The sequence below is a fragment of the Balaenoptera ricei genome, chromosome 19 (genome assembly GCF_028023285.1).
Source record: "Balaenoptera ricei isolate mBalRic1 chromosome 19, mBalRic1.hap2, whole genome shotgun sequence".
NCBI classification, from domain to species: domain Eukaryota; kingdom Metazoa; phylum Chordata; class Mammalia; order Artiodactyla; family Balaenopteridae; genus Balaenoptera; species Balaenoptera ricei.
The window spans coordinates 62,896,062-62,920,492 of record NC_082657.1 but is presented as its reverse complement, the minus strand read 5'-3'; the positions used below and the strand labels follow the sequence as shown (position 1 = coordinate 62,920,492).

At 66.2% G+C, this 24,431-nt stretch overlaps 1 protein-coding gene across 1 annotated transcript; it reads right to left on the bottom strand.

Annotated features, from left to right (window-relative positions):
* Window positions 1-9,731: 9,731 nt before the first annotated feature.
* ZNF469 (zinc finger protein 469) lies at window positions 9,732-20,995 on the bottom strand. Its single transcript, XM_059904302.1, has one exon. It carries the CDS (start codon window positions 20,993-20,995, stop codon window positions 9,812-9,814), a length of 11,184 nt encoding a protein of 3,727 aa, XP_059760285.1. The 3' UTR covers window positions 9,732-9,811.
* Between the last annotated feature and the right edge of the window lie 3,436 nt (window positions 20,996-24,431).

Sequence of the window (24,431 nt, the reverse complement as noted above, 5' to 3'; positions counted from 1 at the left end):
CCTGACCTGGTTCGGTCCCTGGACACCGAAGCCCCGCCCAGACCACGCCCCAAAGCCATGGCTCCGACCTCCACCGCCCATGACTCCGCCCCCCGCCCTGTAACTCCGCCTCCAGGGCCTCGGTCCCGCCCAGAACCTCTGGGCTCTGCGACCACCCTCCTCGGCCCGCGGGATGGGGGACAGTGAGGGCCGGGTCAGGAAGCACGAGGCGTTGACGCCCCACATTGCCTTGGACCAGATTTGGGGTTTGGAGCCGGCTCAGGCAGGGTGCGGCTTCTGCCCAAGACTGCGATGGAAGCGGCATCCCTGGGGTTCGCCACCTCCGGTGGCTGCAGCCCCAAGTGGAGAGTGGGGGACTTCGGGTCCTCCTCCCTTGGGCTCAGATATGGCTGGAAGTCGGGGGGAGGGGTGGCGTAGAAGCCAGCGGCCTGTGCCTGCTCCCCAGCAGCCCCCAGGCGTTGCCCCTCTGGGGCTCTCCTCCCCCGGCCGTGCCTCTTCAGGGCGCCCCTGCTGGAGGCCCGAGAAGAAGGCCCTTCCGAGGGCTGAGCGAACCCCCAAGCCCCCTCCCCGCCTGGAACAGTCAGAAGGGAGCGAGGTCAGTACTGCCTGTTCCAGCCATGGCCATGGAGACCGAGCCTTCTGTTCTTTGGGATATGTTCATGGGATCCCAGAGGCCCCCCATTTTCCAGGGAGGCTCAAAGTCATACACCATTAGAGTTGTCCCTGGGGGCTCAAGTGTATTCTTTTAACATTCTTGGCCTGCATTTGGTGCCTGCCCCCACCCCCCATATTCACAAGAAATAGGAAGTGAGCAGGGCCCAGGGGCTAATGGGAAGACCTTTGCAAACAGGACACCTGGATGCCTGTCCAGAAAGCTGGGCCCACCCACCTGATGGCAGATAATCATCACAACTGTCACATGTGGAGGCTGGCTAGGTACTGAGTACTCTGCCTGTGAGACCCCCCTCATTCTGACTCCTGTTACCTTTGCCCCTGCCCCACGGAAGAGGAAAAGGTTGCCCCCAGAACCTGGGCACTCTCCCCTGCCCTACTGCTGCTCCCAGGAGGGCAGGAGATTGGCAGGCAGGGCAGAAGGTTGAGGTCTACCCCAGGACCAGCCACTGCCACTGGACAGACAAGAACACTAGGGCCGGGAGGCCAAGAGACCTGTCTGGGGTCATGTGGTCACCAGCTCTTCCCACCCCCTGTCCAGGGCCAAGGGGTACAGCCTTCCTAGAGTTACCCGGTGCTGCACCCCTCCTCTGGGGAGCATGGGGCCCATGGATGGCTGGTTCACTCGGCCCAGGGCTCCCACACGTTTGTCAACTGGACAAGGGGCCCCACCTGTCTGGGTTTCTCATTGGGCCTGCTGCCTTCCCAAAAGAGGGCCTCTTTACAGGATGGGAACCTCACAGTCAGGCAGTCAGGGGGATTCCTGGAGGAGGCGGCCACGGGCTGGACCTGTGCTGGGCTTGAGGCTCCATGCATAGCGAGTGACGCCCAGGTTGGTACTGCTGGAATGCCTGGAGGTCTGTGTTGAGGAGGGTTCTGAGGGTCAGCAGGTGAAGGAGAACCACGATCAATTAGTGATGTCTGTCTAGGGTGCAGGAGGAAGAGAGTGGCAGGACTTTGGCCACTTCAGGCTCTGAGAGGAGAGACACACCCCAGTTGCCCAGGGACTTAGAGGCAGAGGCAGGTCCTGCTGACCAGGATCCACTAAATCATTCTCAGGGCTCAGTGGAAAATGAAAATGTGGGGCCCCTTGTTCAAAAATTAAGAATTTCCGGGCAGCAACAGAAGAGCCTTAAACCAAGTGCAGGGCTCTGTGCACCTGCGTGGGTCAAGTGCCCATCAAACGCCATGACAGGGGACTTCCCTGGTGGTGCAGTGGTTAAGAATCCGCCTGCAAATGCAGGGGACACGGGTTCGAGCCCTGGTCTGGTAAGATCCCACATGCTGCGGAGCAACTAAGCCCGTGCGCCACAACTCCTGAGCCCGCGAGCCGCAACTACTGAAGCCTGCGCGCCTAGAGCCCATGCTCCGCAACAAAAGAAGCCACCGCAATGAGAAGGCCGCGCAACGCAACGAAGAGTAGCCCCCGCTCTCCGCAACCAGAGAAGTCCTGCGCGCAGCAACGGAGACCCAACGCACCGAAAATTAAAAATAAATAAATTTATAAAAAACAAACAAACAAAAAAACACGCCATGACAGCCCTGACCCAGGTCCGTGCTGTTTCTGGGGCACTTTGCTTCCATGCTTTGCCCCCTCTGTCTGCCCTGCACGGGGATATTATTACCGCCACCGTACAGATGAGGAAACTCCAGCTTGCTCGTGACCAATGGCGGTGTCACAGGACCTCGCTCACACAGGCCACTACACCCTCAGGGGAGGTCTGTTGATAAGGATGATAAACTGAGGAAAGAGGAGCAAGAAATGCTGTGGAAAGGCAGGCCCGGCTCAGCCCAGAGCAGGAGCGACTGCCTCTGCCTGGGGAAATCAAGGAAGGCTAACTGGAGGAGGTACCATCTCCGTGGGGTTTTGCAGGGGTCCCTGCTCAGATGGGAGAGGGCTCCATCCGGCCACCTGCATCCCCTGTGGGACTGCCAAGATTCACATCCAAACATCACTGGTGGAGAAAACAGAACTGCATTCAGTCCACTTGGGGGTTGGCAACACCCACTATGGAGCTGAGAAGGGCTTGGCGTGGAGCTGGGCTGCCCTGACCACGGCCTGGATGTTTCCTGCTTTGCTGGATCTCAAGGTCTAATAGTCTGGAGGCCTCTCGGGAAGGCTCCAAGGTTGTCTGGGCCTAGGGAAGTCTCCTGGGGATGGCTCTAGGGGCGATGTCATTATCGGCATCACCAGCCTTTTCCAAACCCTTCTTTTGGGCTGGTTCATGGTCTCTCATGATGTCCTTGTGCAACCCTCTGGTGGTCACCCAGGCAGAAAGTGGCAGAGCTGGGCCTAGGACACAGCTTCCAAGGCTGTCGTGGTGGTGATGAAGACTCTGAGGTTCAGAGTGGCCCTACAGCTCAGAAGTGGTGGCACTTCCTGTGACCCCAGGCAGTCGCACTCCAGAGCCCGGGTTCTTAACCCTGGCTGGGCCCCAGGAGAACTGGATTTGAATCTTGGCTCTGCCACATTGGAGGCTGTGACCCTGAGCAAGTCCTTAAGCAATTAGGTCCTTGGCTTCCTCATCTGTAAGTGGGGGCGGGGGGCATGACCCTCAGGGCTCCTGTGGCTCTGGGCTCACGTCTGCTCCACCGCTGCCCTCTGCCCTGTGGGTTGGCAACCGTGGGCCTGGCTCTGCTGATGGGCATGCTCCCTGCTGCCCCGACCCAGGAGGACTGCCCGGGGCCGGGCAGTGGCTGCCGGTGGGGAGGGGGCTGATTGTGGTGCCACCCACGTCCCAGGCTCTGCACTGGTTGCTAGGTGATGACTAAGGGAACCACAGAATGTTCTAGACACTTAAGCTGGACACTGAAGGATGAAGACTGTTCAGGAGAGAGTGGTGGCAGAAGGGCGTTCTCAGCTGAGGGAGGAGCAGGTGCACAGGCTGGGGGGGCTGGACAGACTGTGGGGATCGCGTCCCGAGCCCAGGTCAGGTGAGGGGCCTCTGACGGCCAGGCCACACCGTGAGCCCTCTTTCTGCCTCACTGTGCCCCCAGTGTCCCTGACTTCACCTTCTTATAGCTCTGAGAGGCCCTGTGGGGACACTGTTGTCAGCCCAACCCCCGCTCCAAGCTTCCCTTACCTACCACCTTGACCGCTGCTGGATCCCCAGAGCCACTCCTGGCCCCACTACAGGCTGAAGCCAGCGGGGCCTTCCACTAAGCGAATGTGATAACCTCAGGGCCTGCCCTGCCCCACTCTTACCTTCTCCTCTGACCCTCCCTGAATGTGGGTCCCGGTGGCCTGTGGCCACAGGGCCTTTGCACAAGCTGTTCCTGCCACCCGGTGCACCCTTCCCTCCCACTGCCTGGCCCCTTCACCCTTCCTCAGGGAGGTCCTGACTGCTTCCAGACCACATTAGGCCGCTCCTCTCTGGTCCAGCTTGCAGGGGCCAGGTGCCTTTTCTGTGGTACTCAGCACGCTGTTACCTTACGCTTGCAGTGGTATGAGTGAGCTGTGGACGGTTCCTCAGTGCCAGGGCCCGTGCTGAGCACCATCTGCTCACAACAGCTCTCTGAAGAAGGGACGGTTAGAATTCCCATTTGCCAGACAAGGAAACTGAGGCTCAGAGGAGCGAAGTCACTCCCCGAAGGCCGCACAGCAGGTGAGCAGCAGAGCTGAGTCTCCCTAGGGAATCCGCGCCTGCTGCTGCAGAATGGGCCCTGGTGGCTGCATTGGGGGGAAGGGGGCCCAGGCCTCGCTCCCTCCGCTGCTGGTCAGCCCAAGGCCCTGGAGCCACTGGGCAGCTGTGCCAGGGGCCCTCACCGATGCTTGTCAACACCGGCTCTGTGAAGGGTTTAATTAACTTCCTGTTTCAAGGGGGTATAATGAGTTCTAAGCACCACGTGACTCCATAGGGAGGTCAAATGGCAGCGAGGCTGTCAAAATAAATTAAGTTAGGGATCAGAGGCGGCTGCAGGAGGAGCAGGGGAGAAGTCGGGCGATGCCAGTGACAACTAGATGCCGCCTGGGCCACCCTGCGGGGAGGGGAGGGTGTACGGGGGGGTGGGCTGCTGCCCGGGCTGCCCCCGTGGTGGCTGGGACTGGCTCTGGCCTGGGAGATGGGCTCAGGTGGTTCCCTGTCTGATCTCCACCGCCCACCCCTCAGACATCTTGGGGGAGCAGAGAGGAGGGGAATGAGGCTGGACTCCTCCGGGCTCAGCGTTCCTCTCTGAAACCAGCATCTCTAACAAGCTGCACCCTCTGAGACCCCGGGACACAAAGGTTCTTGCCTGGAAACTGTCCTCAGGTATTCGTGAGATCCACCCCTTCATGCAGCTGCCCAGGTGTGGCCCATTTACCAGCCAGGCGCAGACAGGAAATATTATCTGGACATATCCCAATGAAGAGAGTGGGGGTCACGTGGGTTACATCACCAGATAGGAAGCGCACACTTCCTCGTTCGCCCTCCTTCCTTCCTTCCCCCTCCCCCTCCCCTTCCCCCCTCCCCCCACAGACGTGGATTGCGCTCCCACACTAGGCACTGGAGGTACAACTGTGAACAACACACAGGACGCGTCACTCAGGGTCCAGCGGCAGGACAACAGCCAGGACTAAGGAGTGGGCCGTGGGGCACATCAGGTCAAACGTGCTGTTAAATACAGCAGGCTGGGGCCTGGGGCAATGGGGGTGCCGCTGCCATCTTAGCAGGTGGTTAGGGAGGCCACAGAGAAGAGGTGCCATCTGAGCAAAGACCTCAAAGAGGGGAGGGGAGGGAGGGAGCCAAGTGGGCAGCGAGGGGACAGGGTCCGGACAAAGCCAGTGAGCCCCAGCACTTAGGCCTCGGAGGGAGCCCCGAGTGTCAGGGCTGGAAGGGTTTTCGGTGATTGTCGGGCCCATTTAAATAGGCAGGAAGGGACTTCCCTGGTGGCACAGTGGTTAAGAATCTGCCTGCCAATGCAGGGGACACGGGTTCGAGCCCTGGTCCGGGAAGATCCCACATGCCACAGAGCAACTAAGCCCGTGCGCCACATCTACTGAGCCTGCGCTCTAGAGCCCGCGAGCCACAACTACTGAGCCCGCGTGCCACAACTACTGAAGCCTGCGCGCCTAGAGCCCGTGCTCTGCAACAAGAGAAGCCACCACAATGAGAAGCCCACGCACCACAACGAAGAGTAGCCCCCGCTCGCCGCAACTAGAGAAAGCCTGCGCGCAGCAACGAAGACCCAATGCAGCCAAAAATAAACAAATAAATAAGTTTATAGAAAAAAAAAAAAGGCCCCAGAGGGGCTGGTGATGGGCCTGATGTCTCTGGTCCCTGGTGGTCGCCCTCCTGCCTGGGCCCCAGCAACGGTCCTGGGTCTCTCGGCAGCTGAGACCGAGGTGCCGTGTGTTCAGGCCCAGCTAAACCCTGGGCCCCGGGGGGGGCCATCTGCATCCTCTCTCCGCCTGGGGCTCCGGGGAGGAGGCCGGTGGCCTTGAGTTGCAGCCCACAAGGCCATGCCAGCCGGTCAGCAAGGTAGACATTACCCTGTGGGAAGGGGCTGTGGCCTTGAGCTCCCAGGAGGGCGGAAAGTAGCAATGCCCCAAAGGCTCGGCATGGCCACAGCAGCGGGACCTCAGGCCAACTGCCCACCCCCCAGACAGGCAGAGACATGCGGTCTGGGGAGACGCAGCCTCAGGCTCAATTCTAGAGCCCACCCGCGGCACGTTCGCAGGTGACGTGGACAGGACCCACGGCCTCCAACTCCTGTCCCCGCACGGGAGGTGCTTGGATGGACCCTGGTGACGAGGATCCAGCCCTTCCCTGGAGGCCCTTTGCACCTCTGAGGCCTTCTCTGTGGGACCCTGTACATGCGGATTCTTCCGCCTGTGTGAGCGTGGCCGTCTACACACTCTCCCTGGGAGACCGGATTCTCTGAGCCTAGCAAAGCCCACTTTAATGACAGTCTCCAGCAGGTTCCTGGCGGATGTGCCCTCTAGCCACGCGGGCAAGCCTCCCCCTTACGGGGCCTGGGGATGGAGCCCGGCCTGCCCGCTCCACCACCAGCCCTCTCCCTCCTGCTGCCCTGTCCACCGAGTTCTGGCAGACCCCCACCCGCTTCCCCCGCCCGTCCCCTCCACCTGGCCCTCCTTACCTGGTCCCAGGCACCATCTTCTCTCCTGCCCCGTCTCCAGGCTGGGGCCCGAGGGGTCGTCGGGGTCAGGCTTTGGGACCTGGGGGGGTGCAGTTGTACGATACGGCGTTCATGTGACCTTGCAGCTGATCCTCAGTCGCCCCTGCCCCCTGCCCAGTGCAGGCCAGCCCCGGGGGACCCTGCAGTCTCAGGGTGAGGGGCACTCTGGCCTCCTAGATGGGGGAGCCAGGCCCGGGGGTCTCTGCCCGAGGCCAGCGAGGGCAGTGGGGTCTGGGCTCCGCTTCTCAGCTTTCTCAGGGGATCAGGGAGCCGTGGCCCCTGCACAGGGCTATACCCACCTGGACCCTCTCCCACCCTGTCCGGCCCACTCCCTCGGCTCACATGGGGCCCTTCGGGATGCCCACCCCGGACGCCTCGAGGATTGGGTCCCACAGATGTGCCCAGAGTCACTCACGTGGTTGCGTGTGGGTGTGTGTGTGTGAAGCCGTGGAGGAGTGCACCCCCGTGTGCCGTGAGTGTGTGTCTCTGGGCCCGTCGGTGAGGACGGGGGTGCCCAGTGTACCTGTGATGTGTGCGTGTGGGGCTCGGAGGCCGGTGCCCACTGAGGCCCGTCAGCCGAGCTGCCCGTCCCTGCCGAGCCGGCGAATGCTGCCACCTGCTGGCCAGGTTGGCTCTGTCCATGCCACGGGGCTCGCGGCTGCGGGGTGGGCTCAGGGTCCAGGAGGGTGGATTTCGCTCGCGTCCAGCCCTGAGAAGACTAGAGCTGCGGGGGTCCCCGACGTGGTGAGCGTTGGCGCCCGGCTCGCCCCCGCCCCGGATTCACAGTCTGGGGCAGGGCCTGGATGCCCCGTCACGTTTCCGGGGATGCGGATGCCGGCCCCAGGCCGCCCGAGGCGTGGTGAGCCGATGGGGGGGCACCCAGTGCCGTGGACCCAGTCGGCTCGTGGGTGTCCGCCACCACGTCCCCAGATAGCCTTTCCCCAACGCAGCTCCAGCTCCACCCACCGAAAGCGCAACTCCCAGCCCGCACCACTTCGTAAGCCGCTGGCTTGTTCCCGGCCCACGGTAGGTGTGGAAATGGAGGCAGCCAACCTGGGCGGGGGGACTCGGTGGGAGCGGCTGAGACCGAGAGAGAGGACAGGGCAGGGCGTCGCTGGCGGAGGGAATGGCAGGGTTGGGGCCTGGCAGGACAGGGGGAGTGCGTAGGGCGGTCGGGGGCCGTGGGCTCGGCAGTCTCGGGTCACGTGCAGGATCCCTCCCTGTGGAAGGGCTTGGCGAGGCTCCCCCCACCCCCGCGCCCGGCATGTGTTGTCTGGGGCCTGCTCTGAGAGACCCCGTGTGCAGGCGGCTGTCAGGGGCAGGACGGGATCAGGGTTGGTGCCCGACTCTGGACGGGCCCTGCCTGCCATCCGGGCGCTTGTCCCAGACACGGGGGTCTTCAGGACACGTGGGCCCCAGGGGTCTGGGCCTGCGGTGGGAGTGTGATCCCTCCTGCTGCCTTTGCTGCCCTCTGGGTCCCCTAACCCAGCTGTGCTAGTTCCTTCCTGAGAGGGTCCCGCCCAGCGCTAAGGTGCTGTCTGCACCGTGTTAACAAGTCTGGGGGCTGGTGGGACCCCTCTATGGCTGGGGCGGCTCTGCAGGGCCAGGTGGCCCTGGGACGGGACGGACGAAGCGGCGGCTCGGGGGGGCAGGCAGGGTGGGGCTGGCGGGAGGACAGAGGCCACAGAGGAGGTGCCCTGTGAAAATAGTGGACATATATTTGACAGCATGGATGCACTAAGATTTTACCACCTCAGAGCCCCCGGGTTTATTCATCAGCACTAAAGAGGCACTCTGAGTGGCACACACACCTTCTACAAAGGCAGTATGGGCCTGATTTGGTTTCTTTCGAAATATCAAAATTAAAACTTTTGACATACACATTGCACCCAAGGCTAAAATGAAGAAACAGAACAAAACAAACCACAAACCTCAGAGACACCTAAGAACAGAAGGAAGCCTCTCCCTGCCTCCTGCCCCCGTGAAGACACGATTCTGTAGAAAGGACGCGCGAGCCAGCCCCTGGGTCGTGTCAGTGCGTGAGCTGCCCCTGACTGGCTGCTCTGACCTGCCCGTGGGGCTGGAGCCTCCCAGAGGCGGCCGGGAGCCAGCGAAGGGCTTCTTAGGCCACTGGTGCCTTGGACCGCCCGTGCGGCACACTGCGCCTCCTGGTCCGACCCCACCCCCCAGGTAAAACAAATCAAGGAAGCCTGTATTCACATTACAACATGAAAATAGCACCAGGATCGTCAGAGGAAAATTGCTGATACTTGCAGCAGAGAGCTCCATGTAGAAGGAAGGCTCTAGAGAGGGCAACTGCGTTGGCTGGGCTGGGGGTAGTGCAGGTGGGGAGGGAGGACCAGGGGTCAAGGTGCACTGGAGATCGGCTCTTCCGTCAGTGGCACGGACAGTGGCCGGCACGACCCTGTGGTCAGAGAAGGCCTGTTGTGCTCGGCGGTGGGGGGTGCGGGGGGCGCCGGGCAGCTCACAGATGGCTCTTCTGCCCCCATCTGATTTCTAGGGTCGCTTTGGAATTCCAGCAACAGCAGCAACGACACTAAGACGGAGGCTGCCACCATACGACCGGCGGCTGCCTCAACTTACTTCCTGCTAGATGACACAGGTGGGGTGCCCTGTGCAAACCTTTAAAGCGAGGGGTTCTCTGGCATACCGGGCCTTGGCTGTGGGGCACACGGAGCTGGGGTGGTGGTGAGCGGCTCTCTCTTTAACGTCTTGGTACTGAGAAAACAGCTGCATGGTCTCAAAGAGGCTGCAGCTGGCCCGCCCCTCACCCTCACCTTCCAGCTAGAAAGGGATTGCTGTCCACCCCAGGCCCTGTTCAAGGCATCAGGGTCGCAGGTCTAACACCAGAGTCTGAGTATCTGCATGCTATGGCAGGTGGATTAAGATGTGGCCACCAGGCAAACTCTCGGAGGACTGGAGCTCCTCAGCATAGACCAGGGTCCCCCATTTGCCAGTTCGTCCCCAGCCCCACTCCCAGGCACGTGCTGGCTCCTATAAATTACTCCGAAGCATCCTTTTTTAAAGGGATCTTGAAGCTGGTTAGTCTCTGCCCAAAAAGCTGGCTGAGGAGGTGGCTCTGGGACTCGGCCGTCCGGCAGGCCCGGGGGTTGGGGGGTTCAGCACCGAGGACAGCCCCGCCCCTCCTGGGGGGCCTATGCAGGGGTCTGGCCTGGGGGAGGGCCTTGCCCAGCCCCTCCTTGCCGCGCCTGATGTTCCCTTGGGCATGGCCGGGCTCCCCCTTCCGCGGCTCTGAGGGCTGGGGCGGTGTTGTGCCGTTCTGGCCACTGGGTTTGGGCTTGGCAGGGAGCACGCGGCTGGGAGTCGCCTGCTTCCGCGGGGCCCGGGGGGGCTTGTCAGGGACCGGGGGGCCTCTCCCTAGGCTCCCCACAGCTTCACTCCTGGTTGGCCCCGGCGCCCGGCCCTTTCTCTTCTTCTCACTGCTGTCCCCGTCCTCCCTGGGGCCCAGGCTCCCTCGCGGCCCCTGGTCACCAGCTTCCCTTGGTCCCTTGGGGTAGCCCTTGGCTGGGGCTCGAGGGGGGCCCTTGTCTGGGGCGGGGCCCTGGCCTGGGCCGTCGGGCTTGGCTGGGGTGGTGGCTGTCTCACTTTGGAGCTGCCCGCTGGCCGGCTGGGGCTGGCTGCCGCCCGCTGCCTTGGTGCCCTGCCGGGGGCCTCCAGCGCCCTGGGAGCCGGGGCCCGGCTTGACTTTGAGGGTGGTGGGCTTTGGCCTGTCCTCAGTGCCATGGGGGAGCTCTCTGGGCATTGGGCTGGGCACCGCCTTCTTCAGTTGTACTGGGAACTTGGGTGCTTTGCTGGGGGTGGACGAGGTTGACCTGTCCTTGGACGAGCTCTGGCAGCCCCCGGGCTTGTTGGCACTGCCTCTGTGGGAGGGGCCTCCTGCGCCCCCGGCAGGCGCCACGTGACACGTGGACACCTGCTTCTCCTTCCAGAGCAGAGAGGGGGCTTCTGGGTGATGGTCAGGGGCACACTTGCCAGGGGCACTTGGGGTCCTGTGTTTCCCTGAGAGCGGGCCAGCTGCCCTCTTTTCCTCTGCGTCTTGGCCTCCGGCCCCCGGCTGGGGCAGAGAGCCCCCCAAGGGGAGAGCCTGCTGGAGGAAGCGCCCAGGGCTGCCTGGGGAAGCCTCGTCCTCGGAACTCTCCAGGGCCTGGTCCGGCTCGTGGCCATCTTTGCCATCAGCCGAGGCCGCCGGGAAAGGAGACAGAGACGGGGGCAGGAGCTCCTGGAGGGCAGAGGGCAGATCGCCGCCGCCGACCGGGTGGCCCACGGGGCCTGTGGGCCTCTCTGGGGTCCCGGGCTGCCCTACTGTGGTGCTGGGAGCTGCCTCTGGGCAGGGCTGGGGCAGGGCTGGGAGGGACCGCTCGCTCAGGGTGGGGCCGCTGTCCCGGGACAGAGGCCGGTCCACGCTGGATCCGGGAGCGCTACTGGACGCGGCCACCCTGCGCCGTTTGCTGGGCAGCGAGCCCTCTCGGGCCAAGGCCTTCTGCCCGGGGGCGCCGGGCCTCCGCACGCCGCGGAAGGTGAAGGGCTGCTGCCCCCTCCTCCGGTGTTTGTCCATGTGCCGGTCGAACTGCTCCTTTTTGGCAAAGGTGTAGTTGCAGGAGCTGCAGACGAAGGACCTCTTGCTGATGTGCGTGACGTTGGCGCAAAGCTCGCAGGCGTACAGCGGGGTGTGCTGCAGCTCCAGCTCCCCGCTCAGCCCGTGCTCGCCGCCCAGGTGCACGCGCAGCTCCTGGTGCTCGGGGTACACCCGGGGGCACTGGGGGCACAGGTAGACGCGCTGCGGGCTGTGCACCGCCAGGTGGCGCTGCAGCTTGAACGGCTTGGGGAACCGCTTCCCGCAGTGGTGGCAGTCGCGTGCGGGGTCCTTGCAGTCTTGGTGTACCGGGACGGCTGGGAGGGGGGACTCGCTGTGCGAACGGCCGTCGGGGGACAAGCCGCAGGCTGACGGGCTGCCCTGGGCCGAGGCGCTGTCCGGGTCGGAGCCGTTGGCGCGGGCCTTGGGTCTTGGCCTCTCCCTCGGGAATACCTTCCCAGCTCCCACATCCGCCCCTGACGCCTCCGCGGGGCCCCCGCCTGCCTTGCCGATGGAGCGCTTGCCCCGGTGGGGTTTGGAGACCTGTCCCACGATGCCGCTCAGGAAGTGCGTGACCGCGCCGTCCCCCTCCCAACATCCGGGCAGGTCCCCCAGGGACCTCCGCGCCTGCCCCTTGCGGGCGAAGCGCACGGCGTGCTCACGCAGGTGCTCATTGTACATCCAGACGTCGGCGACCTCGCGCCGGCACATGCCGCAGGCCCAGAGCCCTGCCTTGCTCTGCACGTGCTTCTCCTGCAGGTGCTCCCTCAGCAGCTCGCGGGAGCCGAACCTGCGCTCCACACACATGTAACAGGTGGGGGGCGGCGAGGGGCTGTGGGCCAGCTTGTGGAGGTCCAGCTCTCCCAGGCCGTGGAAGCGCTGAAAGCACACCCTGCACTTGTAGGGCGCCCTCCTGGCCTTGGTGGGCCGGCCTCCGCCTGGGGCCCTTCTTGCCCCGGCCGCCCCCTCTGTCCTGCTCTGTGGGCCCTGGGAACTGGCCGTGGCCTTGAAGTCCAAGAGGCTGGCGCCGGGCAGACCTGCAGGGTCTTCGCAGGGTCCTAGGAAGCACAGGCCCTGCATCTGCAGATCCACGGCACTCCCGGGGACACCACACTCGTAGTGCTCTCGCTCCAGGTTGGGGGGCTCGGGGCTCACGTCTCCCGGAGAAGAGGTGGCCTCGTCGGCGGGGGCCTGCAGCTCCAGGCCTCGCCAAGCTGCCGGGACCATGTGCAGCTCAGGGATGTTTTCTGACCGGTGGTCCTCGGCGCAGCAGGGGTCCGCCTCCGCGTGGGGCTCCAGGGCCCACAGGCTGGGGCCCGCGGCCCAGGGGTCAATGCCGGGCACCTTGCTGCTGAGGAAGCCCTCCAGCAGGAAGGACTCCGGCAGACCCGCAGCCTCGTCACCCCACGGGTCCTCGTGGGACAGGCAGAGCGAGCCAGAGTCACTGAGGTCTGTGGGCAGGCGGGAGGAGGACGACAGAGCGACACTGCCCCCTGCCTGGCTGCTGGGCTCGGGCCGGGGAGGTGGCTTCGACTTTTTACAGCGCTTCCCGTAGACACGGGGGTTCTTCTTCCGAACCAAGCGGTCTCCCAGGGGGAAGAGCTGGGAAAAGGAGGCCTCATCATCAAACAAGCTCAGAGGGTCTCTGAGATTCGGGCTGGGGGCTTCAGGAGCAGTGCCCTCCTGCTCCTGGACCCCCTCTCCTGGACTGTGCAGGGGGTCCTGGAGGCAACTGCTGATGGTGCTGCCTGCTTCAGAACCACGAGTCTCGGGAGGGCCCTGCGGGTCCCAGGGGGGCTCGTGCCCCTCCCAGACACCTTGCCCTGATCTGCTCTCGGCCACTCTGCTGTCCCCTGCACGTTTACCCCCAGCTGCCCTCGACGGCTCTTTGCAGACGCCAGGCATCCTGGTCTCTCGGGGTCCCGCGCACCCTCTTGCCGGGGCTGCTTTCCGCCCCACTGGCCCTTCTGGCGCAGGAGGTGCCCCCTCCACCATCCCTGGACAGGCCACCCGATCCCCAGGAGACTTCTGTGCAGGCGTCTCCTCCAGGTCCGTGGCGACGAGAGGCGGCTGCGTGGACTCAGTCTCCTGCTCTGCCTCTGGTGAGAGGTGGCGGCTCGGGAGAGCCGGGCAGTTGGCAATGGCCGTTGATGGATTCCAGCCTCTTCTCCCTGAAATCACATCTGCAGGGCCCTGGAGACCGCTCTCCTCCCGGAACCTTCTCGCTCTTGGCTTTCTCGCCCTCTTGCTGGCTTTCCCCTCTGACTCGCTGGGGAAGTCTGCGGGCGGCCTGCCCCGCCTCTGGCCCCCGGCTTTCTTTGTCTGTTTGGATCGGGGCTCATCCCTCTCCAGCTGGTCCTGTTTCCTGGGCTCTGCAGGCCTCACGTCCACCCCTTGCTTGACCACGTCTGGGGGATGTGGTTCCCAGCCGGGGGGACAGCCTGGTGCTCCCAGAAGGCGGAGCCCCCGCCTAAGCCCCTTGGACATCTCGGGACCCAGGGCATCCTCAGGAGCCACAGAGCCGCGAACAGGGGTTAGCCTACCGGCCTGGCTGGGGTCTCCCACCAGGCGCCTCGGTTTCTCCTTCCCCGGCGCCCTGCGGCTCTTCTTCCCGGGTGGGTGGCATGTCTGGGGAGCAGGTGGGGCCGCTGGGCTTGGCTGGGAGGCAGAACCCCTGTGCAGCCCATGCTTCCTGGCTCTGTGGCGGCTCAGGCCCGGCCCAGAGCGGAAGGAGGCCGCGCAGACCTCACAGGTCACGGGCTGCCCGCTGGGGGCTCCGCCCCTCCAGTGGCCGTTCTCAGTGAACACAGGCTTCTTTTTAAAGCCACGAGGCTTCTGTCTGGGGTCCTGGGGGCTGAGGGGATCCCCCTGGGGTCTCTGGTGGAGGCTGTTTCCGAGGCTTCGGGGGGAGTGGGGTCTGGAGTCGCTGGCTGTGCTGCTCGGAGTTGTGGTTCTGCCCGGGTGGAGCTCTGTGGAGGGGCAGGTGACCCGCAGACCCCTGGTGCCAGCTTCGGATGCCTCTGTAATGGCAGGGCGCCCGGCCCTGGGCATCTCTAGGCCCTCCTGTTCCTGGAGGCTGGCCTCTGCCTCGCCTTCCTGGCAGGTGTGGGGATCTGGCCCCATGGCCCCCCGTGTGGAAGGGTCAGTGGGCACAGCGGTGACACCCTGGCTTTCCCTGTTGCCTGGGGGTTCTGAGGAGGGGCCCTTGGGCACCCCATCGGGGTGGGTGCTGGACAGGGCTCCCCTGGGGTCTGGCCACTCGGCCCTGGGGCCTCTGACTGCCCCCAGGCCACCGGTGGTAGGGATGCTGGACAGGGCAGTGGCCTTGACGGTCACTCTCGGGGAGGTGGCCCTCGCTGCGTGGGGTGGGGTGACAGAGGCAGGAGCTTCCCTTGGTCTCCCTTTTCTGGAACCCTCTAGGGTTCTTGCCATGCGACCTCCAGGGCAGTCCCCTCCATGGGCGGGAGTGAAGACACCGACGAAGCTGGGCTCCTTGGGAGGGTCTTCCAGGGGGCCACAGTCCCCCCGGAGAGGGCGGCGAGCTGGGCCTTCCTTGGGGCCGCAGGGATCGGGGGTGGCTGCAGAAGCGGGCGAGGGGGTGCGGCTGGCCAGGTCCCTGGCGGGGGGCGCTGGGCTCTCGCCAGCGAACAGCAGATGCTTCTGAAGGCCTGGGCCAGCTACTGCCTCTGGAGTCTGGTCCTCAGGCCCATCTTCCGTGTCGGTTGCTGCCAAGGCTGGGACTGAAGATTCTGCCTCAGGGTAGGTGGGGCCTGGGGTGGCCCGTGCCCCGTTCCAAAGGCCCACGGCCGCCCTGCTTCTCTGGAGCTGCCCGGCTAGCTGGTCCGGCCGCCGCGGCCTGCCCCGGTCATCTGGCTGCGGTTGGCTGGCTCCGACTTGGCCCTTGGGCTTCTCGGCCTGGCCGTGTGAGCCCGGATGTCCAGCTCCCTCTGGCCCCAGCTGGCGTCCGGCCACAGCAGGGACGGCTGTCGTCTGCACAGCCCCCGGGAAGTCCCAGGCAGGGCTGCAGGCCATTTTCCCACCTTCCACACTCTCCTTTCCCGGATCTGAGGGGTCGCTGTGCTGAGGACTCTGGGTGTCATCAGGCGGGGGCCCCTGGGAGCCCCGGGTGTCATCTTCTCTCTCAGCCGCTCTGGCCACCAGGAGCTGGAGCTGATGAAGGGGGCTCGAGGCTGGGTCCTGGGGCCTCCTGCCGGGGCTGCGGTCGGGCACGGAGGCACGATGTGGGGAGGCCCCCGCCGGTACAAACTCCTCGTTACCCTCAGGGCCAGGGCCCCCTGCTCCTCCTGGCCCACCTGTGCTGCTCACAGAGTGTCCCTTGGGGGCACTGTTGTGACTGGCACCAGAATGTGGGGTGGCACCCAGGGGCAGAAGCTCGGCCCCCCGAAATGCCAAGCCAGGTGCCGGTGGGGCAACAGGGCTGCCGAACGCTTCCAGCTCTGAGGGGTCTCGGCAGGGTCCAGGTGCCTTGTGGGATCCCGGGGAAAGCCCCCCTCTCCGTGGGCAGGGAAAGAGCAGTGGGAGGTCTTGGCTGTGCTGTGCTCTGGTGGCCCTGTTACCCTTAGGAAGTGAAGCCTCAGGGTTTGGGCTGCACTTCGCTAAACTCCCCATGTCCCACGGGGGGTCCGGTAAACAGACTTCCAGGTGGGCCCCGAGGCCCCCTTCGGCCCTGGGGAGCCCTGTCTTGGAGACCCCGGCTTTCTGCACTGGCCGGAAACTGAGGCTGGCCCCAGTGGGGCCGAAAGGACCCCCAGGAACCACGTCCTTGTGGGCGCCGGGGGCCAGGGCTGCTTCTCCAGGGTGGAACGAGGGCCACTCCTCCTGGGGGCTCCCTAGAGCGCCCCCCGTGGTGGCCACAGTTGTTTCGGCCCCCTCCGGGCGTGGACGCAGCTCCCCAGGACTGGTGGCGCTGGCTGCGCACGGCTCTCCCGGGGCCTCCTGAGCGCCTTTGCTTTGCAGCTGACTCTCCAATTCGGTGACCAGCCTTTTGATCTCGAGCTCCTCCTCAGACAGGTCACCGCTACAAGCGGTGCTACATTCGATGACCTTGCCGGGCAAAGCGGGGAGGCTGGTGGCCACAGTCCCTTCACTGGGACACCTCTGACTGAATGCCTTTTCCCCTGAGAGGCTGGGAAAAGGGCCCAGATGGCCAGGCGGCACGGGGGACACTTCCTCCAGCAGGGACCAGCCCTTCTTGGGCAGAAACGAGAGGAACGGTGGGTCTTGCTGAGGTCTCCTCGGGGGAGGGGCGGCACACGCACGTGGCACCTGGGTGTCCCCGTTCCCAGAGAGGCTGCCATAGACTGGCGGGTGGAAGCTGTCCCCAGGCGGCCCCGAGAAGAGGGCCGTGCGCTCCAAGGCCGGCGGCGATTCGGCTTTGCCTGGGCCCGTGACGACTGTGCAGGGTGTGTTCCTGGGCGGCTTGGGCTCTTGGGAACTGGCATCCTCGCCATCCTGGCAGAGGCCTGCCCTGATGGCCGGCGGGCTGTCTGGGGCTGAGGACTGGGAGCCCAGGTCTTCGTGGCAACAGCCAGCCAGGTCTTTGGGTCCGAGGAACAATCCGCTGGGAGGGCTGCTGTAGGGCTGAGGCCCCTTTTTGGCAGTTGGAAGCCCCACGGAGTCTCCAAGACCAGGGGTCTTCAAACAGAGGGTCCTGGGTTCGGGGTGGGCCGTGTCGGCTGCGTTGGCCGCGGGCACCAGTGATTCTCCTGGCGGGGGGTCAGGGGGCTCCTCTCCGTCCTGGGAGACGGCAGGCTCCGAGCACCGGGGGGCACCCAGCGCGGGTGAGCTCGCGCGGGCCAGCACTGCGTCCTCCTGGCGGAGCTGTGGTCGCTCTGGGGCTGGGGGGCAGGGGCCTCCTCCCCCACAGGTGGCTGGAGGGGAGCTCAGAGCCTCTCTGTGAAGTCCTGCGGCATCAGGGGGAAGGTCTTCAGCAATTTCAGGGCTCTCGGTGTCTTGGGGGAAGTCCAGAGAAGGATGGCTTTCCTCTGGGGTCTCGGCGCCCGTGAGACCCTGCAGGAGACGCTGGGGGCCTCTCTGCTCAGGGCCCACTCCAGCCTCTGGGCCGTGAGACGGGCCCTGGGCCTCAGGACCCTTGACGGGACCTGGCCACGGCCCGCCCGGCTCCTCTGGGCCCGGGGAGCCCCCAGGCCTCACGGCCTCCTGCCTCACGGCCTTCCTGGGCTTCTGCTGCTGTCCGCCCTCTCTGGGACCCGGGGCCAAGTCCACTTCCTTCCTCTTCTCGCCCCGGCGCCATCGCCGGCCGCTGGGGCGGGGCCGGCCTCTGAAGCGTGAGCCTCGCAGCCGCGGGCCATCCTCCTCCTCAGACTCGGAGGCGCCGTCGCAGTCCTGGGGTCCGCCGTCCGCGGCGCCTGGGGCTGGGCCGCGCTTGCCCGCCCGGTTCTTCTGCTGCACGATCTTGTGGATGAGCTCCTTGCTCCAGGTGCCGCCCCGGGCCCGCCTCCGCCTGCAGTCCTGGCCGGGGGACAGTCGGAGGCGCCTGGAGCTCCGCGTCTCCACCAGGAGGGCCCGTCCCCCTGGGTCTGCGTGGCTCTTGGGGGCCTGGGTTCTGAGGTCCCGCGGGCGGGACAGGGCCGGCTCAGCCGGGTCTTTCCTCCTCGGCCTCAGGCGGCTGGCCCTGGAGCCCCTGCCCGGCCTCTTGGCGGTGCCGACCGTGTCTAGCTCTTTCTGGAACAACTTAAACCGCTTTCCTCTTCTCTGCTGGCCGGCCAGGCTGGCCCCATCTGCCTCTGAGGGCGCTGGGCCCAGGGAGCGGGTTTTGGGCCTGGGGCCGGCCGCGTAGCCCCCGTCGCCGGGCCGGGGCGGCTGGGGCTCCAGCGGGGCAGCCACTGCCGGGAGCGGGAGCTGGGCTTTGTTCTCTGGCGTTGCCCCCAGCCTGGTCTTGGGGGGCTGCCCAGTGGCGGGGCCCCTGGGGCCGGAAGGCTCGTCGTCGGTGAAGACGTCGATGAAGCTGCTGTCGATCTCAGGGTTGTCTGACTGGTACTCCAGGCCGTTGAGGGCCTCCGTGATGAGGCTGTCCAGCTTGGCGGCATCCTCCAGGTCCAGGTCCCCTGCGGGCAGCGGGAAGGGGGCGGTGGCCGGGCTGGGCAGGAAGCTCATCCTCAGGGGGTCGTCTCTGCCGTCGGGCCGGACGTCCCCACCCAGCAGGAAGGGCGCTGTCCTGGTGTGGCTGAGTGGGCTCGGGGTCCCGCGGGCCGGTGTCTTGGGGGCAGCCAGCGCGGAGGGGGTGACGGGGGGCGTGGGGAACCCGGGGGGCTGCTGGTGGCCGTCCTTGGCCCTGGCCGGCAGCAGGCTGCAGAACTGCCGGTGCCCCAGGAAGGCGGCTAGGCTGCTGTAGTTCCGGTCACACTGCCTACAGGTGAGCAGCACATCCAGCTGGTCCAGGCTGGCGCTGCTGAGGGGGAAGTGGTGGGCGGAGTAGGGGGGCGGCTCCTGGGGGAAGCCCTCCAGGCCCACGCTGCCCACCTCGAGCCCCGAGCTAGGGAACGGGGTCTCCTCCAGCCCCTCTGTGGGGAAAGGGAAGGCCTTGAGTGGCTCCGGCTGGTAGTGGATGGGGAGGGCGTGCGAGGGCTCAGGGGACGGGAAGGGGCTGCCGGTCTCCTGGGGGCGGGTGGGTGGGTGGAAGAAGGCGGAGGACCCGAGCGGCCCGGGGAGCTGGCTCTCATCCGAGCTGGGGTTGGCTGGGCTGCTGGACAGAGGGGACAGCGACGAACAGGTGCTGCTGGCCGTGTGGGTGGCCGGCGAGGGCAGGGGGGACTCGCTGGGGGAGGCTCCCACCACCCTGGGCGGGGGCGGGCCGGGGGGGCCCCGGGGGGAGGCCTGGGGCTGGGCCGCCCCGAAGAACGGGGGCTGGGCTCCAGGGTCCTTCAGCCCGTTGTAGGCGAAGAGCCCAGGGGATCCGCCGCTGTGCTGGCCCGGGCTGTTTCTCAGGACCGCCAGCTTCTCGCCCGGCCCGGGCGTCTTCCCTGCGGCAGCAGCCAGGGCTCCCTGGCTGGCCCCCTGCCACTCGGGGACTTCCGGGGGGAAAGACAGCTGGCTCATCATCTCCATCTGGCGGGGGCCGGGGCCGGTGGCCGGGAGCACCTGGGGCCAGGGCAGCGGGGGGCTCTGGGGGAGGCTGAGCTGCTGGCCTGGGCCGGGCTGGGCTTCGAAGAATGCGCTCCTGGTGGTGGCCAGGGGGCCCAGGGGAGGCGTGGGGTAAGGGGCTGGGGCGGGGTCCCAGAGCGGGGGCAGTCTGGCGGCGGGGGGCCCTGAGGCAGTCAGCTCCGTGTCCCGAGGCCCTGGGCTGGTGCCCACCCCGCCGGCTCCGGGGCTTCCATACGCCTGCCCGGGAAACTGCCTCTGGGCCAGTGAGTTTGGGGGCCCCCTGGGGCTCCCCAGCCCATCGTGGGCCGAAGGCGGCCTCTCAGGGAGCACTTTGGTCATGCTCTCGTGCAAACTGTCCCGGAAGGTGGCCGCGCTCTCCGAGAAGGGGCTGGGGGCCGGGCGAGCCGCACCAGGGGGAGGGAGCGCACCGCCAAGGTCGCCGGGGGCGTTGAGGCCGCCGGGCCGGCCGGGGTAGCAGGGCAGGGCTGGGGGGCCCGAGCGGGCGGGCAGGGGGTAGGCTGGGCCCGTGCCCACCGGCTCCTCGGGCCACACTCCCCGAGGCTGGTGGAAGGCGAACACCAGTGCCCTCTCGGCGTACTCGGGCCCAGCTGCGTCCTCGGGGAAGGGTTTCGGGCCGGCTCCGTGCAGCTCTGGGAAGGGGTACTGGAAGGCAACCACCCCGGGGCTGCCGCCTTCGGGAAAGGGCTCCGGCTCAGCGGGCGGCACCCCGAAACTAGCACCTGGGAAGCTGTTCTCAGCCGTGGGAGGCCAGGCATCGGCCCTGCTGGCCTGGAATTCCACGTAGGAGGCCGGCCGGCAGGGGCTGGCGCCGCTGCTCTGGGGGGCCCTGAGGGGCGGGGGCCCAGGGGTGGCGCTCGGTGAGGTATAGTTGGTGGAGGTAAAGCTGGAGGGGGTCTCCTGGAAGCACTTTTGGAAGCTGAGCTCTTCCGGGCCCGGTGAAGCCTCGGCCCTGGGGGGGCCAGGCCTGAGACGGGCTCTGGTTCCTTGGCCCCGGGGGGCCTCGGCCTCTGGGGGCCGGGGGGCCTCTTGCTGCGGGCCCTCAGGGGTCTTCTCGCCCAGGGCGGGTTTGGGCCTTGAGCTGGCGGTGCTCAGACCGTAGAGCTGCTGGGGGCCGCTGTCCAGCCTGCTCGCCCGCCGCGCGCGAGCCTGCACCAGGCTCCGCCCTGCTGTGGCCTGGGGGCCGCTTCCCTTCCCAGGGGCGCTGCTCAGGGACTGGGTTCTGGGGAGCGGGGCCTTGGGCCCCACCTTCCCAGCCTGCCGCACCTGGGTCTCAGGGCTGTCCACGGCTTGGGCCCCGCTGCCCGTGGCCTTGGTGGTCCTGTTGGCTGGGGCACTGACCTCACTGGGAGGTTGCAGGGGGCCCCCCGTGCCACTGGCCGCTGGGCAGGGCTGCAGGTCTCCGGTCATGGTTGGGGGTGGCGCTCCGAGGGGCTGCTCCCCAGGCATGGCCCCTCCGTCCTGGGTGCTAGGAGGATGCTGTGGTCCGAGGCGGGCCGCGGAAAGCGGGCTGGGCGAACATCCTCGCCCCTCGAGGGGCCCTGGAGGGGCCTGCTCTCATGGTCCTGAGTGGAGCCTGCAAGGAAAGGACAGAGTGGGTCGGGGACCGTGGGGCTTCGTGGCTCCCACCGTGGCGTGGCAGGCTGGGAGCGGAAGCAGCGGGCACGTAACCTGTACTTTTAGGGGAGGGGGCTTGGCTCCGTCGGCACCTTGAGAGATGAGAGGGGAAAAGAGTTGCTGCCAGACTGAGAAAGGGCTTAGTGGGGGGGCGGATTGGGGTTGGGGAGGAAAAGGAAGGAAAAAGAAAGAAAATACTGTTGGGGCCTGAGATCTGAGAAGACCCCTGGCCACCCCCAAGCAGCCCTGCTAGGCACCAGCCAGGCCCTGAGCAGGAAAGCCCCATGTGGCATGTGGCTCCCAGACCTGCAGTGGCCCCGTGGTGGGGTGACGGGCACCTGATGGCCAGGGCAGAGAGCCTAGGAAGGACGGAGGGGGCGTCTGGCTGAGGCTCCCACCTGGTCCTTCACCTGCCCCATCCCCTGCCCCTGGGATCACACAGGATGGCCTCAAGGCCCTCGCCCTGCGGACCCCTGGTCTCCAGAAGGTTCCGGCTCCTTTCTTGGGCCCCTGAGCTTAGCTCCTGTTTTGGGGCACACGTATCTGGCCTGTGCCTGTGACCCTAGCCCAGAGCACAGCCCCATGGGCCTCTGGAGAAAAGCCCTACCCAGAACACTGAGCTTTTGGAGCACTGGGTGAGGGGAGCCCCCGGGGGCACGGCCCTCACCCCTCCCTTCTGTCTCCATGACCCCACTCCCATCCCCCTAGCGGCTCTGGGGGTCTCGTCCACAGAGCAATCCCGGGGCTGGCTGTCAGCATCACTGACTTTCTTGGCTCTCCCCAGACGGTCCCGGGAGCTCAGCCCCGTGCTAAGGCCACCAGCTCTGAGGTCGTGGCAGAGGCTTCCTGACCCAGGTTGGGCGTGGTTCCGGTGCCGGCCAGCAGTGGTGCCACGTCGCCCCACCGCCGCCCCCTCCTCTGCCAGGCCAGCCCCGCCTTTGGATCCTCCCCATCCCATCAGCCTGGGGGCGCCCTCCATCCTAGGTAGAGACCTCCCCCCTCCTCTGGGCCCCACTGCCCGGGGCAAGTCCTCAGCTTCCCTTTCCGCATGTGGACTGAGAGCCCTTGGGGCAGGGCTCGCGGGTGGAGTCTGTTGAATGAATAAGTGATGGCGGCAGCAGTAGCATGAGCTCCTTCCGGGCCCTCACCGCGGGCCAGGACACCGAGCACTTCCCAACCGCTCCCCTGGTCCTCACCGTGGCTCGAGAGGTCAGGAGCGCTCCTGTCGTCGCTGATCTACGGGTGAGAGTATGGAGCCCAGGGAGGTGGGTAACTCGCCCAAGACCTCACGGCTAGTGAAGGACACTGGGGGTTCCTGCGGGGCCTCCTCCCAGCCCCACACGGCCCTGTCTCCGGGCTCGCCCGGGCCACACGTGGTCCGGACACCTGCTCAGGGCCGGGCTGTGCCCGGTGTCGGGGCAGCAGCAGCCAGGGCCCCCAGGACGGCCCCCGCACGAGAGAGCTGTGGGGGCCAAGGGGAGGGCGGGCCCCTTGTGACGCCGCTGGGGCAAGTCCCTTAGTCGCTGTGTGCCTGGGAAATGGGTATCCCAGTGGAGCCCCCGGGTGGGGCTGTTGCAGAGATGACCCTCTGCCAACTCTGGATCAGCCCCTCGTGGGACGTGTGCTGTTCGGGGGGGGGGGGGGGGTTGCCGACTCGCTCTGTTGCCGCCTGAGCCTGGGCCCTGCGGGCGAGTCTGCATCTGCTCCTCTGCCCGCGCCCGTGGCCTGGAGTCTGGCGCACGGTAGGCGCCCAGGGCTGGGGAAAGTGGGTTTGCACGCCCTTGGAGTAGTGATGGTAACAGCCTCCCTCGCAGGGCCGTCCTGAGGTTCAACAATGCACAGAGCCTGGCCGGCCGCTGGCACGCAGGGGCTCCCCCGGATGCCAGCGCCTCCCGGGCCTCCGTGTCCCCGTCTGTGCACGGGCTGCTGAGCTGCTTCTCCCTCGCACTGCTTGAAGCCACGTGAGAGTCGGGGTCTGTCGGGGTCACCTGGGCCGTCCCGCGTGAGTTCTTAAGGAGGAGCGGAAGCCCTGAGCCCAGGCGCCCCTCCCCTGCTCTCGGGCACCTGGGGCCTCGGGCCCGCACGCTCGTCACTCTGAATGCCAGAAGCCCGGGCTCTGCCCAGAGGGCTCCCCATTGGGCTCAAGGCGGGAAGACTGCATCATGACCCGAGAGTCCGCTGTGCCCTGTGGAAGGACTGTCTGTGTGTCCTGCTGCAAGCAGGACAGGCCACATGGCTCCTTCTGGCCGCTGAGCTGCAAGCAGCAGTGGCTCATGCTTCTTTCAGGCAGAGACGTTCAGAGCCAGGACTCGGGGATCGCCTTGCTGCCTTTCAAGGGCCGAGGTCACAGGCTGTGGTGGGCTAGCCGCCTGGCTGCCAGGATCACTGCCCACCTGCTGGCCCCCCTTCTCCATTGGCGGAGGGGGGTGGTCGGACCTGCTGGTGGGAAGGGTCCTTTCAGTTACAGCAGCTGTGAGTTAGCTGCTCCTGGTGGAAAGGCCCCATATGGGCGCTGACCCCTTGTTCTCAAGTTCAGGTTCACACGGCGCTTCTGGACATCTGCCCCATGCCCAGCGTCCAGGGGAGCAGACACAGCACAGCTGTGGAGACCTGACCCTGGCTCAGAGCCCCTGGACGACCCAGAGAGGCTGGGCATGGGGGCCAGTGGGCAGGGAGCACCTACTGCATGCTAGGTGGGACTTAAACTCAGGGCCTGGAGGGTCAGAGGAGGGGGCTCCTGCGTGGCAGGCATCAGGGGCTCTGAACCCACTTGGGGCTGGTGTCCGCCCCTCCCTAGGAGCAAGGAAAGAGCAAGGAAGGAGCAAGGGCGGGCTCTGGTCTGTGGGGCCTCTGCTCCTGAATTTGCCAGGTAGTGAAGCCCAGGGGCCAGGTGGGTGGATGTGCAAGGGTCCCTGAGAGGGGCCTTCCTCACCACCCCTACACACACTGCCCCGGCGCTGGTGTGAGGAGTGGGGAGGGCCCAGGGCTTGGCCTCCCCACAGCTTCTGGAGCTTTCTGAGGGTGGCCGGTCACGCCCAAGTAGCTGTCAGACACCATGGAGGCCCCGCAGGTCCAGGCTCCGAACTGTGCCCCCTGAGAGGGATGGGTGGGCGGGGCTCGGGCCTGGGAGGCCGATGGCCCTGGTCCTGATCCCCCGGCCCCTCCCCCGCCTCCGCTGGGCTCGGAGTCTCCACCCACGCCCCGGGACTGATGCTGGCCCCTAGAGAGTGCAGTGGACAAGCTCCTCACGGGGTGTTTAGCAGACGGT

Coding starts and splice junctions, on each gene's coding strand:
- ZNF469 (XM_059904302.1), bottom strand. CDS start 20,995: ATGCCTGGGGAGCAGCCCCTCGGAGCGCCACCCCCAACCATGACCGGA.